We start from the raw sequence: 19481 nt of genomic DNA on the forward strand, positions 1-19481 counted from the left end.
AATTGTAAGACAATAGAAAAAAAAAACAGATGTTGTATGTTTGCCAATTTGAAAAATGTAAAACAATTTAAACGAGATTAAAGTCATTTCTTCCACAAAATGTCGGATCACATTCGGTAGCAGATTTGAACTCATATCTAGTTTTAATAATGAAGTTAACCTAGTTAAAGACAAATGAGAAAACTAACGGCCTAATTTATAAACAAAATAATAAACGAAAAACAAATATTTTACAAATCAACAAACGAAAACCACTGATAACTGGCTCCTGATAATGACTTGGGACAGGCAAATTCAGAATGTAGCGGTGTTAAACATGTTAGCGGGTGATTAACTCTCTATTTAACAGTGGAACGTGTGGGTAAAGTCCCTGGGGGTCACCACCACCCCCTCCTGTTTGAAAATGGTGGAGATCCCTACTCGTAAGCCATATATATTCTTGTATGGGACAAAAAATCAAATCAAATGAACATGGGACCATATGAATGGGGAGTTATGGGAGCTTTGTTTGGGAGACTTCGTAACAGCATCCTGTTACAATTACTTCTTGTTTCTCAATGTTTTTGAGTCATGAAAATGCATTATTTTATCTCTTTGATATTCATTGATGCTTTTTTGTTTTTTTCTTTTTAAATACAAGATTGTATCTTAAAATAAACGGAATTCTACACAACACATTTATTTTTCTATTTACTTTACTATTTTCGTTAAATAACTTTGACACCTAACCTAACCTTTGGTATGTATTGAGATCATCTTTACTTTTAGCTGATTTATGTCTTTACCTTTTTAAATGAAAAAGATAATTACTATGATATAGTATCGCTTGTTTATTTTGTACTGAATCAACACCGTAGCATAGCGTGTTCAGCAAAATAAATTTAACGGTAAGCTTTTCATATTTTCAATACAACCATGCCCTTTATAAATAATACAACTGAAAGAATCCACATTCACTTGGGTTTTCCGTTTTAAAAAGTTCAGTAAACAGTACGTGGTTCCAAATATAGACAAGGAAGAAAATGTCTTAAGCGGTATGCATAATCAAATGAAATAGAAAAGAGTAAGTATAAACCTAGTTAGATTATTTTCACACGTTTTGTTAGACAAGAAAATTCTTTGATGGTTCATGCATCTATGATATATTGGTATGTATAGTTTTTTCCTAAAGATTTTAACTATGTACGAATTCATTATCTTAATATTTTAAAGCTCAACCTTAGGTTTGCGTTACGTTGATTGGAAATTCAAACCGATAGATACATAACAGTTTTATATCACAGTCGTTTGGGTCCCTTTTTTGGGGGGAGGGGTGTAATGCTATTCCCTAAGTTTATTTTTTTCATTTACGTGTCTTTTAATATTTTTTTATTGATTTGAGTACCTCTTGCCGATTAGATGTTCACAGGTTTGATCCCGTCACGCTTATATGTGTGCTTGTCCCAAGTAAAGATCCAAAGGTTAAATGTTTGTCGTTTGTGGTTTTCCTTATTTTCATTAACTATTTTCTCATAAACTCATAAGCTTGCTATGATCTGTTATTAGGTGTTACTTTTGTTACTGTTGGAGGTTTGACCTATAGTTACTAACATTTACGTCATTAGATTTGGGATTTCAATGTTTAATCTTGAAATTCTGTCATCAACTTGGATGTGTTAACATTATTTTTGGAATTATCAACATTGAAATTTCAAGTTATATCGAACGTCGTGTATGGGGTCACGAAGGCTGATATAAATATTAAAGGTAGAAGTTACTTTCTATCAATGGGTAGACGTGGCTGCCAAGAATATTCACTACTTTGAATGACATTCTATATTGATATGCATTGTTCTTTCATATTTTTATGTAGATTCGGAGTATTTTCTACATATCTTATTGAAAATCGTATATCAATGAGCTGTTGTGATATTTGGATCAACCAGCTGGGACTTTAAATATACACAAATACAAATTCCGTGGATATATGCATATTTCATTGGCGGATCCAAGGGGGGAGGGGGTCCGGGGTTGGATCTCCTTTTTTGGCCGATCGATGCATTTGAATGGGTACATATAGTTGGAAACCCCCCCCCCCCCTTTTTTTGTCCTGGGTTGGTAAACCACCTTTTTAAAAATGGGTGGATCCGCCACTGTATTAAGTTAAACTATATATATTAAAATATTGTAGCATTGACGTTCTATATGCATTCTTGTTTGTCGATATGTTTTTTCTTATAAGGTAGCTTAAATAATGTAAAATCCCTGGCCCAAAGAAAACAAATGATAATACAAAGTCTCAAATTAAATCAAAATGTAATCTGTTAGATATAGAATATTAGTTTAACATAATAAAACAGTTGAACAATTTCTGTAACTGAAAATTTTCCTTATCTCTCTAACACAATAATACTGTCCTCACGATCTCTAACTATCATATTAACAACTAACTATCATCTATCTCGCATTCCCTTATAAACATAATTACAGGCGGAACCCCGATGGTTCCAAAGATGTGATACCTGGCGGTTCTAAAAATATACCGGGCGGTGCAATTAAATAATTTAGACACCGGTCAAATAATTAATATAGCGGGTGCTACTCTATTAAACATGTTATCTACATTAAAATGTAATTCAACCTAACCTTACTTATAAAAAGACATGTGACGTAATCATAAATTAAACTATTTAAACTAAAATCGCTACACTATTGTATACAAGTGAAGGTCATTCTTTGTATATATTTACATCGTTATATGTACCAAATATCTATGACTGTTACATAAAAATTGAATCAATAAAGCACATTAAACAGAAATACATTGTTCATGGTTGCGAGAATTCATTTAACGAACGATAATTCAATGTTGAATATTGAAAATTTCAAGATTAATGTTGGTATTGCCAAGTAAAAAGTAGGAATTTCCAAGTAAAAAGTAGGAACTTCACATTTCAATGTTGATAATTACAATATTAAAGTTGACAGTTCAAAGATTAAAGTTGGAAATCCAAAGATTAAAGTAGACATTGCGAAGATGAAAGTTGACAATGCAAATAAAGAAGACAATTTGAAAGCAAAAAATAATAATAATAAAAGGGATTGCATAATATGGTATTGTATACCATATCTTCTTTTTTCAAATTATCATTGGTCTTATCAATATAACGCAGATCATGAATATAAAGAAGCAATTACCATGATCATACACGTTTGTACCTTACTAGTATCACAGTGTGAAATTTCAGGTAGTAAACATTAATTTTTCAATGTTTATTTCCCATTTTTGATCGCTGTTGTGTGACAATTTTGATCGTTTTACACGGAGCTCCACCATTCTAAGGAAAACGTTTGGATGCATATATTTTTCTTATTATTTTATTGGTTCATATGTACAAAAACTTTGAAGCACAAACGTTATATAGTAAGTAACATAAGAGTTCATCAAAGTTTCCATCAAGCAACTTGTTATTTTGCAAATGTCGGAACTTCGCTTGACAGTCTCCCGAATGACCAAATAATAAGAAAACCGTACAGTTCCGTTCCCACACTGTGAGTATGTGTCTTATCCTTTAAAAGTATTAACCCTAAATTGTTGTTTGCTTTCATTGAATATTGTATGCTCGAGATCGTTTTAACATAAGTCATTTTAATTGACAAAACGGATATTCACAAATATACTTCACATCCCTGTTCAAACGAGAATAGGGCATACCATGAACAAAATAATTCTTAGTTATGTTAAGAAAACATATTATGTAACAAAAGTACTACCACAATTATCGACTTGACATATAAAAGTAATAATTCTATTTTTGGGATGGATATAATTTATAAATGGTTATTAATACATTTCCAACGTTATTGATGTGTTGTTTTTTCTGCAGGTCATGATTTCTCCAAGAGGATGTGTCATCATGTTATGTCTTCTAGTCATCAAGTTTGAATGTTCAAGTACGTGTATGTCTAGTGCTCCAGAAGAATGTCCTAAGCCGTTTTGTAAATGTCAAAAGAAATCAAATGGAAAAGCCGTGTGTTCCGGGCGCTCTTTAAATTACATTCCAAGACTTCCAAAATATGTTCGGTCTGTTATATTCACGAATACAAGTATAAGAGCAATAGACAAATGTGGATTGGTCAATTTAACATTTCAACACATAGAAAATATAAATTTTACTGGTAATGGCTTACACAGTATTGACAAGGACGCATTTCTAAATTTGACTTTCCTAGCTTCGCTAATTGTATCATCGGAACCTAATTTGAATATTTCTGCCCTTAAGTTGTCTTTTCAGAGTTTGCCAAAGTTAAAGGTGTATGAATTAGAATTCAATTTTAATATGTGGAAATTCCTTCCAAAAGATATGTTTAACAATTATCATGTAAGCAATGTTAAGCATTTGATTTTGCAAGACAATAGCTTTACATATATTAACTTTACGACATTCAAAACCATGAGAGGTTTAAAAAAATTATCTCTTGCCAATAACGAAATAAGACATGTTTCTTTAACTAAGTTAACTTCATTAACTGAATTAGATATGAGTTCAAATCATCTTTCAAGTGTTCCAACATTTTGTGGAAGAAACAACACTAGTTATTTTCCTAACTTAAATACAATAATTTTAAGTCGTAATAATTTTGGATTTCTTGGACTCAAATCATTCCATTGTTTACCTCGACTTTCAAAGTTATACTTGGATTATACAAACATTGGTAAACTTCAAGATAATGTATTTGCCTCTCTTCCATTTCTACGAACGTTACATTTGCTTAGAATCGGTAACCCTTTACGATATATTTCACAGAACGCGTTCAATAGTTCTTCGTTAGAGACATTGATTTTACAGGGTTCACACTTTCATTTTGAGAAACAGCACAGATACAATGCAAGCAGAATTTTTGCTTCTTGTCCAAATCTACAACACTTAGATCTCACAGACAACTTTATGCCATCTGATGAATCAACCTTCCAAACGATTTTTAGGCCACTGAGAATGTTAAAACAGTTATTTCTCACTTCAACTAGGATACAAAATCTGCCAACAAATGTGTTTACAAATATGAAATTGCTTCAGACATTACATTTGGATGCCAATGCAATATATAGTTGGAACAATAGTTATTGTATATTTGGTAATATGACATCTATGAAATTTCTGAATTTAAAACACAACTATTTGTCTGTCATCAATGAAACAAGCTTCCCATATGACCTTTTGTCCAGACTAGAAACATTAAATCTAGCTCGTAATCCTTTTTCGTGTATTTGCGACCAAATGTGGTTTCGAAACTGGATTCAAAAGAATGGTTCGATTTTAAAGGAGTATCCAAATCAATATAAATGCAGACATCCCAACAATATGAATGGAATTTTATTAAGAGATTATAATCCTACAGACAAAATGTGCAATCCATGGAATCCTCTGTATACTATGGCAATTGTCATGGGGATGGTTGTTATATTGTTTATCACTGTTGGTTCTATCGCTGCAAAGTGTCAGGGAAATATTAAGAACTATATATATTTACTACGTGTATATAGCAACCGTAAAAAGGGATATATCCCTCTTGACAGTGAAGAAGATTACGAATATCACGCTTTTGTTGTGTATTGCGATAACGATAGGAAATGGGTTCACAACGATCTCTTGAACAAGCTTGAAAATGAAGAAGGATTACAACTCTGTATTCACCATAGAAATTTCATAGTAGGAGATGCTATTAGTGTTAATGTTGATAATTTCCTTAAAAAGTCATGGAAAGTTTTAGTTATTGTATCGAACAATTTCGCACAAAGTGAATGGTGTCAGTGGGAGGTAGATGTTGTACAAGAGAGACGCCGACGCCAAGGGAAAGAAGTCATTGTTCCTATCATACTAGAAACCATTGACTCAAAACATATGACTAGTCAATTACGTACATTACTGGATAGTACACCCTCTTTAAGGTACCGTTCCGGTGTAGGTTCAGAACTATTCTGGAAAGTTTTATTGGAGAGTTTAAGAAAACCACTTGGACATCCGCCAACCTCTTTACTTTATTACCCAAGCTTTGATGATCAAACAAGAGTCTCACCTGAGACTGAACCGCCCACCTGGTGAAAATGTAACAGTCTGCAAACAAGGGATAATTAAGTCTTAGATGCATGATTTTTTTTTATTAGTTGTTAGTGGCTTTGACCTAGCTGTCAGATAACTGCGAGTACCCTCAGATCTGTCCCTAATGTCTTTTTGCTGTTGGGATGTACAAGAACCCGTCCACGTCCACTTGATTTTTATTTTTTTTCCATTTTATGAGTTCAGCCTTTTTCAACTTATTTGTATAGTTCGTTCTTATGTTGTACCACTGTCCCAGGTAAGGAGAGGGTTGGGATCCCGCTAACAAGTTTAACCCTACCACATTCTCTATGTATGTGTCTGTTCCAAGTCCGGAGCCTGTTATCCAGTGGTTGTCGTCTGTTTATGTGTTACATATTTGTTTTTTCGTTCATTTTTTGTACATAAATAAGGCCGTTAGTTTTCTCGTTTAAATTGTTTTACATTTTTATTTCGGCTGTGTCATTCTAGTCTCTTGTGGACGGTTGTCTCATTGGCAATCATACCACATCTTCTTTTTTATACCTAAATTGCACAAAGTATTTATTGTTTTGAGTCCTGATCATAGTTTCATTTGTTATTAACTTAGCTCTCATAGTTATTGGAATGAGAGCTATAAACCTTAAACATATCAAGTTAAAATCGATTTTTCGAGACAATTCCAAAACAGATTTCAAGATCGTCTGAAATTTTTAGAGTAGATATTTCCTAAAGTTTAAAAAATAAAAACATCTGCCACACCAGTTACAACCCATTATTTTAACAGGGACAATAACTAAAATTTAGAGGCGGTTTTAAAGATAATAGTCAAAACATTGTCTTAATTGATTAAATAAAATTGAAAATGAAAAAAAAATGATTCGTCAAAGAGACAACAACTGACCAAAAAGCAGAAACCTTACATTCTGGGATAACATCTAAAGACTTTTATGAAATGTTATCATAAAGTTAGAATTAGCTATTAACAGTCTTAACCTTGCTTCTAAAAAACAAGAACCGCCAAAAAGATAAACTTCAACATATCAGTGGCTATAACTAAAAAAAGGAAGCCGCTTTTTCAACAGATTTACAAAATAGATATAGCGTGTTGTACTATCAGTTTTACTTTGTTAGGTTTTGTCTTAATTTTTGGATTTTTTTCGAGATATTCTATCTTAACGGCAGTTTATAGAATGTTTAGTCCCAGTGGTAATTATTTTAACAACCTGAAAGTCGGAAACTTCATAGTAGATATCAATAAATGAAACAGACAAAGTCCGGTTCAATCCATAGAGCAGTTTCAGTGGATAATATTTTTAAAGAAAAGGTTTACGGTCGACCGTAATAGTTATCAAATGTATCAGCCAGAAGCTAGTTTCGTCTACATAAGACTCTTCAGTGACGCTCAGATCAAAAAAGTTCTGAAGCCAAACAAGTACACAGTTGAAGATCATTAATGACCCAAAATTCCGAAATGTTGTGCCAAATACGGCTAAGGTAGTCTATTTCTTGGATTAGAAAATCCTTAATTTTCTTCAAATAATTCAAGTTTGGTAACAGAAAATGTAAACAATTCACCACGTTATGCGAACAAGGTCCTTAACAAAAACGGTTAATTTTAGCATATTTTATACGGCAAACACTGTAAAAACAATTTTTATTTTCAAAATGACGTTCAAATAAATCGAAATGTTTTATATAAATTTTGATTAAACACAAAAATCTATTAATGTTGAAATCAGATATATTTAATCGAAAAACACAGTTCTCCAATTAAAATGCATCCTGCTGATTTGTTTGCGTCCATTTTCTATGGTAGATTATCATTATATCAAGTCCATATATCGAAGTCACAAATAATTAAAGAATGCAAATTGGATTACAAACTAATGGAATGTAACAAAAAGTGCAAAACCTAATGGAACACATTTAGAAACGATAAAAATACTAAGATTAGAACAAAAAATTAAATTAGGCAAAGGTGAGAAACTGATATACTTATATTCATTCTGTCGTTAGTTAAGTATTTAAGGGTATTATGATACATTTTCACACGAAACGCCTTATATCGCTGAATATCGAGTGAAAGGGGTATACAGAAAAATAAAATCACAAAAATGCTGAACTCAGAGGAAAATTCAAAATGGAAAGTTCAAAGACATCAAATAAATGAACAGCATCTGTATTATTCCTGAATTAGAACAGGCAAATCCTTAAGTGAAAAATTGTGGATAAAACATAGTTTTATAACTAGCCCAACCTCTCACTTGAATGAGAGTCACATTGAATGTCAAAAATACATAAATGTAAGAAAATATGGTATGAGTACCAATGAGACTACTCTCCATCCAAGTCACTATAGGAATACAATCAATTAAAAAAAAATATGTAAGCAAACATACACCATGGCACAATAGCACAATTTTGGGATTTACTAGAACAGAGCCACCTCTTATCTATCAAAGAAACATAACAAGCGTATAAACATAGCGTGTACGAAAAAATGAGATTAGCATACAAAAATTATCATATACCAATAAAACAATGACGGAATGTACTAGTACAGAGCCACGTCATATGTAACACAGAAACATAAAAGGCATAAAGACAAAACGTTGCAGCAAAAATGAACGACAAAAATACAGAAATGATGAAAGAACAATAATACAGAAATGATGAAAGAACAATAATACAGAAATGATGAAAGAACAATAATACAGAAATGATGAAAGAACAATAATACAGAAATGATGAAAGAACAATAATACAATGACAGGATGTATAAGTACATAGCCATGTCAAACGGATACAACCAAAATAAGACTAAACAGTTAAAGTAAAAAGGGTAAATACAAATAAAACATACTATTATAACACGTTATTAAGATGATAAATGCATGAAGACCAAGCTGAAGGGAGTATAACTGTATGAATACCTAGTCGAGGGGTATATTTTCTTAACTGGAAATCTACAATAAAACCCACATCTAAATTCGTTACGTTGCTTAGCATAGAGAGGACTAATTATATATAATGATTAACATGAGTTATGCAATAGTTTCAAGAACAAAAATAGACATGACAATAACAAAACTATGATAAAGGAAGCCCATGGAAACAAGCCAAATCACGGTGGTTGGTGTTGTTGTTTGAAATGTGCGCTTTTGACGACGATAGTCTTTGTATTTTCTATAATTATTCACAAATACACATAAAGTACCCAGGGAGATTTTTTAAATAACACTGTGGGTTGTGATCGTTAATTAATTCGTTGCTTACGTCTATTATTTTGGTGGATCCGAATTGTAAAGAAACTTTTAAAAATAAACCATCAAAATCTATGGAAGTTGTAAATACATTCCCATATACTATGCACTGTTTTCTGTAGCGACTGTTATTTTGCTACTTTACATATTTTCTTGTTGTAGCAATCACATTGAAATCCTTTCCAAATTATGTTGCTGTCTTTTTTTTTTTGTTATTGTTAGTGTTCATCATGTTGGTAGCTTTCAAAGTCCAAAGTGCTTGCCTGGTTTAAACTTCATTAGGACTGCTCAAACCTAAACACTTGAAAGCTAGCCGATTATTTACAATATCAATGTTAGCAGCTGTATAAACAAAACAAAATGGACCTAAAGAAGTGAGTGTGGTAGTAATTTTAACATTGTTAGCAGACTTTTCGTAAGGACTTTTGTAAAAGCGAAAATGTGCTGCTTTATAGTTAATGTTGCATTGAGATAAAAAAAAAAAATAATAATAATAGAAATCTGAATGAAGATAAAGATACCAGAGGGACAGTCAAACTCATAAATAGACAATAAACTGAAAACGCCATGGCTAAAAATGAAACGGAAAAACAGACAAACAATAGTAAATATAACATAGAAAACGAAAGAATAAATAACACGAACCCCACCAAAAACTAAGGGTGATATCAGGTGCTCCGGAAGGGTAAGCAGATCCATGTGGCAAATGTCGTGTTGCTTATGAGATAACAAATCAGGTAAATAGTCTAATTCGGTACGTCACATTTATAAAAGGGAAGGGTCTGTAGTTATGACGCAAGGAACATATCCGATATCATTTGTGAACCGGTTATTCCATAACTGTCAACCAACTCGTGATGGCGTCCGTAACAATTATGAAGAGATGATTTCAACTTCACCATTTGTAACTCTTGATTTAATAGCCTCCTTTTAAGCAACAACCCTCTATCAAGAAAATCATGGTAGGAAATGCAAGCACGGGAGTCGTGGCAATTGGGACAACATCCCTATTGCGCCTAGAAATGAGGAACTCAAAAGTCACGTGTAAAGAAAAAATCTCTGTGTAGAGATTTTGGACATGTTTCTATTTTTAACAAATGACTGAATGTAATTATTTGTGGTGATTAGGAAAGTAGAGGAACATAGAATAAATGTGTTAAAACTATGGAGCTATTGAATGTGTTCAAAGTATTAAATTTACAAAGAACTAATTGTGTCAAAAAGGGGATATTTTTCCACAAGGAGCCGCATCACAAAAGGATATTCGGGGTTTGCTAATTTACGGAAAAAGTAATCTCACTTCGTACCCCGAAAATTGAATCACATACGTGAAAATGTCACAGCTTCGAAACGAGCTATCATACATATTCAAGTTTATGATATGGACTGAGCTACAGGAAAAAATGTTACCATTGCCGCCTATTTAAAAACAATTAAAGACTTTGAACCAATTAGGAGATATATACACCGTATGCATATGTTGCTGGAATGTTGCTACTGAGAAATGAAAAGTTCACAATTGGAAAGCTGAAATCATCTCTTTTGTCGTAAATTTTTGTTTTCAATCGACCCGCATTGTCAATTTCTAGATGTAAGTCAAGATATGAGGCCGACTAATCTGTATCTTTTGTATGCTACATTGAAGACCCTTTGGTGGCCTTCAGCTTTTGTCTGCTCTATGGTCAGGTTGTTGTCGCTTTGACACATTCTCCATTTCCTTTCTCAATTTAAATCCACAGAAGTGAAAGATTTACTCCTAGTGTTTTGCGGACAGCACCTCAACCATCTGAGTAGGCTATTTTCTTAATGTCTTTGATTCATGAAAATGCAGTTTTTTTATCATATCTATTTTGATATTCATTGATGTTTTTTTTTTTTTATTGTTTTACCTTTTTATAAACAAGACTATCTTAAAATAAATCTGATTCTAAACGACACAAGTATTTTTCTATTTACTTTACTATTTCCGTTGTATAACTTTGACACATTTCCCAACCTTTGGTATGTAGTGAGATCATCTTTACTTTAAGTTGATTTATGTCTTTACCTTTTTAAATGAAAAAGATAAGTACAATGATATAATATTATTGCTTGTTGGTTTTGTACTGAATCATCACGGTATCATAGCGTTCTTTGTAAAATAAAATTAACGGTAAGCTGTTCATATTTTGAATTTAACCATGCCTTAAATAATTTACAACTAAAAGAATCCACATTCACTTGGGTTTTCCGTTATACAAAGTTCAGTAAACAGTTCGTGGTTCCAAATATAGACAAGGAAGAAAATGTCATCTCTTAAGCGGTATACATAATCCGATGAAATAGAAAAGAGTAAGTATAAACCTAGTTAGATTATTTTCTCACGTTTTGTAAAACTAGAATATTATTTGATGGTGCATGCATCTATGGTGTATTGGTATGTATGATTTTTTCCTAATAATTTTGGATATGTACGAATTCATTATCTTAATATTTCAAAGCTCAATCTTTAGTTTAGGTTACATTTGAAAGATTGGAAAATCAACCAAATAGAGACATAACAGCTTTATATTATAGCCGTTAAGCTCCGTTTTTTTAAGGGGGGAATGCACTTCACTCATGCAGTTTTTGTTTTGATATAGGTTTGCCTTTTTTTAATCGATGTACGATATGACAATGCCTATTAACTTCTTTTGCTTTCATTTATAACTTATAAGTTGACCGGTTAACTGTTTGAATGTTTCTTTAATCAGATGATCTTTAAATATCTACTCATTATAATTTTGAATGTGATTCCGGAAAGGCACTACTTTTTTTAATAAGCGTTGCCATGTTTGGACCCGCCAAGCTTATTTACGTGCTTATTCCAAGTAAAGATCTAAAGATTCAATGGTTGTTGTTGGTGGTTTCCTTATTTTCTTAATTATTTTCTCATAAACTAGGCAGTTTGTTGTCATTCGAGGATATTTATAGCTTGCTATAAGGTGTTTGAAATTTGAAATTATGTCATCAACTTGGAAAAAAAATTATTACTTTGGAAATTATCAACATTGAACTTTCAAGTTACATCGAACGTCGTGTGTAGCCTCACGAAGCCTCATATAAATGAGGGAGAAGTTACGTTTTATGTGCGGGGAATCCATATCACAATCCAATCCAGTCACGTCTCAGTCATTACAGTTAAACGGGCGTGCTGGGTCAGCTCTCCTTTACCCGCTATCTTCGATGAGGGTTTACGGTTAGATTATCAACGACTTACTACTTTAGATGACAGAAACCAATCCAAGCCGTACAGTAGACGTAGTAGTAGTCGTACCCGCGTTAACATGCACTCCAAAACCCATCGTATCATGGGGGAGTGTTATGCCGATTAACGTCCGAGGGCTGTATCCTAGGTGTTTGGTAATTGACCTTCATTTCACTGCCTCGCGGCTTTGGTCCTGATAACGCTTCCTGTCATCTTTAATACTACTCCAAAACTCATTTCCCAGTACTCCTTCATCGAGGTTAGCGGGCTGCCAAGCTGACCAATCTGGCCCTGAAACAGCCGTTGTGAAGTAAAAGAAAAACATCAAAATAGTCAACAAAAGAAAAACAACTCACCAAAACCAAGATGGTGGCCTACATATGGCGTCGTTACCTGTTCCTGACTCTACGCATCAAAATATGATAAAGCTCACCAAACGCCTTCCGGCAACGAGCCGACCGTGCAAGGGCTGAAACGCCAGTCAAGATCGTTAAACACGTCCATATATTGTATGTGTATTATATTTTAATGTTGTGTTTCTTAAGTGTCGTTGTTCTCCTCTTATATTTGATGCGTTTCCCTCAGTTTTAGTTTGTAACCCAGATTTTTTGTTCCCAATCGATTTATGAGTTTCAAACATCGGTATACTACTGTTGCCTTTATCTATCAATGAATATACGTGGTTGTGACAAGAATATACACGAATTTGAAAGACAGTTTATATTTATATGCTATGTTCTTTTATAACTTTATATAGATTCGGGGTATTTTCTACTTATCTTATTGGAAATCGTTTATACATGTGGTGTTGTAGTATTTTGATCAATCATTTGGGACTTTATATATACACATATACAAGGTCTTTGGATATATGCATTTTAAATTAAACTTAATAAATCAAAATATTGTAGTATTGACGTTCTGTATGGATTCGTGTTCGTCGAGGTGTTTTTTAAGGTAGCGTAAATAATTTAAAATCCATTTTCAAATAAAACGACTGATAACACAGAGTCTCAAATAAAATCACCATGTAATATATTAAGTATAGAATGTCAGATTTACATAATAAAACAGCTGAACAATTTCTGTAACTGAAAATTATCCTTATCTCTCTAACACAATACTACTGTCTTCTCGTTCTCTAACTTTCATATTAACAACTAACTATCATCTCTCTCGCATTCCCTTATATAAATAATTACAGGTGAAACCCCGATGGTTCCAAAGATGTGATACCTGGCAGTTCTAAAGATATACCAGGCGGTGCAATTAGATAATGTAGACACTGTTCAAATAATTAATATAGCGGGCGGTACCCTATTAAACATGTAATCTACATTAAAATGTAAATTAACCTAACAGTACTTATAAAAAGACATGTTACGTAATTATAAATTAAACTATCAAAACTAAAATCGGTACAATATTGTATATATGTGAAGGTCGTTCTTTGTACGTACCAAATATTAATGAATGTTATATAAAAATTGAACCATTAAAGCACATCAAACAGAAATGCACTGTTCATAGAAGTGATAATTCATTTAACTAATGATATTTCCATGTTGAAAGTTGATATGTTCAAGATTAATGTTGATAATTTCAAGATTAATGTTGGTATTTCCAAGTAAAAAGTGGAAATTTCACATTTCAATGTTACAAATTCCAAGATTAAAGTTGATAATTTAAAGATTAAAGTTGATAATTTAAAGATTAAAGTTGGAAATGCAAAGATTAAAGTTGACTTAACAATGCGAAGATTAAACTTGACAAACCAAAAACTAAAGTAGACAATTTGAAAGAAAAGAAAAGAATAAAAAGGATGGCATAATACGCTTTTGTATACCATATCTTCTTTTTTAATTGTCATTGTTCTTATCAAACATCGGTAGTCCAACACTATAGTGCATTTTTAATGATTCAGAATTGATGAAATTATAAATTAATCATTTAAACGCTGATTATAATTATTAAGAAGCAGTAACCATGATCATACACGTTTGTATCTTATCATTATGTGTCTAATCCATTAAAGGTATTGACGACAAATAATGTCAAAAGTGTTGGCTTCTTTCATTTAATATTGTATGCTCGAGATCGTTTCAAAATATGCCATTTTCATTGACAAAACGGATTTTCACAAATATGGTTCACATCTATGTTCACATCAAACAAGAATAGTGTATAACATGAACAAAATAATTCTTAGTTTGAAGAAACATATGTAACAAAAGTACTGCCACAATGTTTCGACTTGATATGTATAAAAATACTATGTTTGGGATGGATGTGGTTATTAATACATTTCCAACGTTATTGATGTGTTGTCTTTTTCTGCAGGTCATGATTTCTCCCAGATGATGTGTCATCATGTTATGTCTTCTTGTCATCAAGTTTGAATGTGCAAGTACGTGTATGTCTAGTGCTCCAGAAGAATGTCCTAAGCCGTTTTGTAAATGTGAAAAGAAATCAAATGGAAAAGCCGTGTGTTCCGGGCGCTCTTTAAATTACATTCCAAGACTTCCAAAATATATTCGGTCTGTTATATTCACGAATACAAGTATAAGAGTAATAGACAAATGTGGATTGGTCAATTTAACATTTCAACAAATAGAAAATATAAATTTTACTGGTAATGATTTACACAGTATTGACAAGGACGCATTTCTAAATTTGACTTTCCTATCTTCGCTTATTGTATCATCGGAACCTAATTTGAATGTGTCTACCCTTAAATTATCTTTTCAGAGTTTTCAGAAGTACAAGCTTTCTGCATTGCGCCTTACTTTCAATTATTGGGAATCCCTTCCAAAAGATATGTTCAACAATGCTCATGTGAGCAATGTTAGGCTTTTGTTTTTGCAAGCTAATAACTTTACGTATGTCGACTTTACGACATTTAAATCCATGACCCGTTTACGAGACATATCTCTTGCCAATAACTCAATAAGTCAAATTTATTTTACTAAGTTGACTTCATTAACTAAATTGGACATGAGTTCAAATCTGCTTCAAAGTGTTCCAACATTTTGTGGAAGAAACGACATTAGTTATTTCCCTAACTTAAATAACATAATTTTAAGCCGTACCTATATTGCATTTCTTGGACCAAAAATATTCCGTTGTTTACCACGATTATCAACGTTATACTTGGATTATACAAACATTGGAACACTTCAAGATAATGTGTTTGCTTCTTTACCATCGCTACAAACGTTACATTTGAATAACCTTGGTCACCCTTTAGGAAAAATTACACAAAATGCATTCAATAGTTCTTCGTTAGAGACTTTGATTTTACGTGGATCACACTTTCATTTTGACCAAAAGGAAAGATACAATGCAAGCAGAATTTTTGCTTCTTGTCCAAATCTACAACACTTGGATCTCACAGACAACAATATGCCGTCTGATGAATCAACCTTCCAAACGATTTTTCGGCCACTGAGAAAATTACAAAAATTATTTCTCACATCAACTAAGATAGTAAGTCTTCCAACAAATGTGTTTACACATATGAAATTGCTTCAGAAATTACATTTAAATGACAATGGAATAACTTTTTGGAACAACAGTTACCATATATTTGGTAATATGACATCAATGAAATATCTGAGTTTAAGACAAAACTATATATCTGTTATCAATGAAACCAGCTTCCCAGAGGACCTTTTGTCCAGACTAGAAACATTAAATCTAGCTCGTAATCCTTTTTCATGTATTTGCGACCAAATGTGGTTCCGAAACTGGATTCAAAAGAATGGTTCGATTTTAAAGGAGTATCCAAATCAATATAGATGCAGACATCCCAATAGTATGAATGGTATAGTATTAAAAGATTATAAACCTACAGACAAAATGTGCAATCCATGGAATCCTCTGTATACCATGGCAATTGTCATGGGAATTGTTGTTATATCGTTCATCACTGTTGGTTCTATCGCTGCAAAGTGTCAGGGCAATATTAAGAACTATATCTATTTACTACGTGTTTATCACAACCGGAAAAAGGGATACATCCCTCTTGACAGTGAAGAGGATTATGAATATCATGCTTTTGTTGTGTATTGCGATAATGATAGAAAATGGGTTCACAACGATCTTTTGAACAAGCTTGAAAATGAAGAAGGATTACAACTATGTATTCATCATAGAAATTTCGTAGTAGGAGATTCTATTAGTGTAAATGTTGACAATTTTCTTAAAAAGTCATGGAAAGTTTTAGTTATTGTATCGAACAATTTCGCACAAAGTGAATGGTGTCAGTGGGAGGTAGATGTTGTACAAGAGAGACGCCGACGCCAAGGGAAAGAAGTCATTGTTCCTATCATACTAGATACCATTGACTCAAAACATATGACTAGTCAGCTACGTACCTTACTGGATAGTACACCCTATTTAAGGTACCGTTCCGGTGTAGGTTCAGAACTATTCTGGAAAGTTTTATTGGAGAGTTTAAGAAAACCACTGGGACATCCACCAACCTCTTTACTTTACTATCCAAGCTTTGATGATCAAACAAGAGTCTCACCTGAGACTGAAACGCCCACCTGGTGAAAATGTAACAGTCTGCAAACAAGGGATAATTTAGTCTTAGATGCATGATTTTTTTATTAGTTTTTATTGGCTTTGACCTAGCTGTCAGATAACCGCGATTACTCTGAGATCTGTTTATAGTGTCTTTTTTGTTGCTGATATGAACAAGTACCCGTCCACGTCTACTTGGTTTGTTTTTTGTCCTTCTGATGAGTTGAGCCTTTTTCAATTTATTCTTATAGTTCGTTCTGATGTTGTACCACTGTCCCAGGTTAGGGAAGGCTTGGGATCCCGGGAACTTGTTTTAACCAACCACATTCTCTATGTATGTGCCTGTCCCAAGTCAGGAGCCTGTTATTCAGTAGTTGTCGTCTGCTTATGTGTTACATTTTTGTTTTTTTTCATTCTTTTTGTACATAAATAAGGCCGTTAGTTTTCTCGTTTGAATTGTTTTACATTTTCATTTCGGGAACTTTTATAGCTGACAATGTGGTATGGGCTTTGCTTAGTGTTGGAGGCCGTACGGTGACCTATAGTTGTTAATTTCTGTGTCATTTTGGTCTCTTGTGGCCGGTTGTCTCATTGGCAATCATGCCACATCTTTCTTTTTTATACTTAAATTGCACAAAGTATTTATTGTTTTGAGTCCTGATCATAATTTCATTTGTTATTAATTTAGCTCTCATAGTTATTGAAATGAGAGCTATAAACTGTAAACATATCAAGTTAAAATCGATTTTTCATAGCTTCTTAAGTTTAAAGAAAGGCAACATCTGCCATATCAGTAACAACACATTTTTTTAGTAGGGACAATAACTAAAATTTAGCGGCGGTTTTATAGATAATAGTCAAAACACTGTCTAAATTGATTAAATAAAATTGAAAATGAAAAAAAAAAGATTCTTCAAAGAGACAACAAATGACCAAAAAGCAGAAACCTTACATTCTGGGATAACTTCTAAAGACTTTTATGAAATGTTATCATGAAATTAGAATGAGCGATTAACAGTTTTAACCTTGCTCCTATAAAAATAAGGCAAGAACCGCCTTGTTAGGTTTTGTCTTAATTTCTGTTGTTTTCGAGATATTCTATCTAAACGACAGTTTGTAAAAGGTTTAGTCGCGGTGGTCATTTTTTTTAACAACCTGAAAATCACAAACTTCATAGTAGATATTAATAAATAAAACAGACAAAATCAGGTTCCATCCATAAAGCAGTTTCAGAGGATACGTTTAAAAAAAAAAGGTTAACGGACGACCGTAAAGCTCACTAGGTCTTTAAAAAAATGGTATTTAATACAGCAAACAATGTCAAAACAATTTTTATTTTCAAAATGATGTTTAAATAAATCAAAATGTTTCTGCTGATTTTTTTTGCGTCCATTTTCTATGGTAGATGCTCAACCTTATCAGTCCATGTATCGAAATGAAAAATATATAAAAGAATGCAAATTGGAGAACAAACTAATGAAATGTATCAAAAAAAGCAGAACCAAATGGAACACATTTAGAATCGATAAAATTACTAAGAATAGAACAAAAAATTAAATTAGGCAAAAAATGAGAAACTGATATACTTATATTCATTCTATCGCAATTTAAGGGTAATATGATACATTATCACACGAAATGCATTTTATCACTGAATATCGAGTGAAAGGGGTATACCGAAAAACGAAATCACAAAAATGCTGAACTCGAGGAAAATTCACAATGGAAAGTTCAAGCATAACAAACAAATTGACAACAACTGTAATATTCCTGAATTTGTGAAGGCATATTCTTAAGTAGTAAATGGTGATTTAACGTGGTTTAATAGCTTGGTGAACCTCTAACGTATATGACAGTCGCATTAAAAGTCGAACGTACATAGATATAAGAAGATGTTGTATGAGAAAACTATTCATCCAAGCCACAATAGGAGAACAGCAGTCAACATTTTGTTTTATCTTAAGCACTCTAAAAACAAACATATTCCATGGAACAATAGCACAATTATTGGATCTATTAGTACAGATTCACGTCATATGTAACAAAAACAAAGCGTGTCCGCAAAATTGAAAGATAAGAATACAAAAATTATCATATACCAATAGAACAATGACGGAATGTATAAGAACAGAGGGTCGTTTGTACCATAGAAACATAAAAGGCATAAAAAAAAGCATATCATCAAAAATGAACGACAATGATACAGAAATCATCAAAGAACAATAATACAAGGACAGGATGTATTAGTACATATCCACGTCAAATATATACGACCAAAATCAGATTAAACAGTTAAAGTAAAAAGCATAAATAACAGATACACAAATACTACAATAACACGTTATTAAAATGATAAATGCAGGAAGACCAAGTCCATGGGGGGATTACTGTATGAAGTCCTAGTCG

General features: G+C 32.6%; 2 protein-coding genes across 2 annotated transcripts; both read left to right on the forward strand.

The window, feature by feature from the left end:
- The first annotated feature begins 998 nt into the window (after positions 1-998).
- On the forward strand, positions 999-7090 carry LOC134696471 (toll-like receptor 13). Its single transcript, XM_063558299.1, has 2 exons — positions 999-1063; positions 3867-7090. The coding sequence occupies exon 2, from the start codon at positions 3870-3872 to the stop codon at positions 6081-6083; it is 2214 nt and encodes a 737-aa protein (XP_063414369.1). The 5' UTR covers positions 999-1063; positions 3867-3869; the 3' UTR covers positions 6084-7090.
- A 4446-nt stretch (positions 7091-11536) lies between these two features.
- Positions 11537-18365, forward strand: LOC134696934 (toll-like receptor 13). Its single transcript, XM_063558901.1, has 2 exons — positions 11537-11653; positions 14889-18365. Exon 2 carries the CDS (start codon positions 14919-14921, stop codon positions 17103-17105), a length of 2187 nt encoding a protein of 728 aa, XP_063414971.1. The 5' UTR covers positions 11537-11653; positions 14889-14918; the 3' UTR covers positions 17106-18365.
- Positions 18366-19481: the final 1116 nt, after the last annotated feature.

Source organism: Mytilus trossulus, chromosome 14 (genome assembly GCF_036588685.1).
Source record: "Mytilus trossulus isolate FHL-02 chromosome 14, PNRI_Mtr1.1.1.hap1, whole genome shotgun sequence".
NCBI classification, from domain to species: Eukaryota; Metazoa; Mollusca; class Bivalvia; order Mytilida; family Mytilidae; genus Mytilus; species Mytilus trossulus.

What these genes read in the sequence shown, in the direction of transcription:
- LOC134696471 (XM_063558299.1), top strand. Translation starts at nt 3,870, where the DNA reads ATGATTTCTCCAAGAGGATGTGTCATCATGTTATGTCTTCTAGTCATC.
- LOC134696934 (XM_063558901.1), top strand. Translation starts at nt 14,919, where the DNA reads ATGTTATGTCTTCTTGTCATCAAGTTTGAATGTGCAAGTACGTGTATG.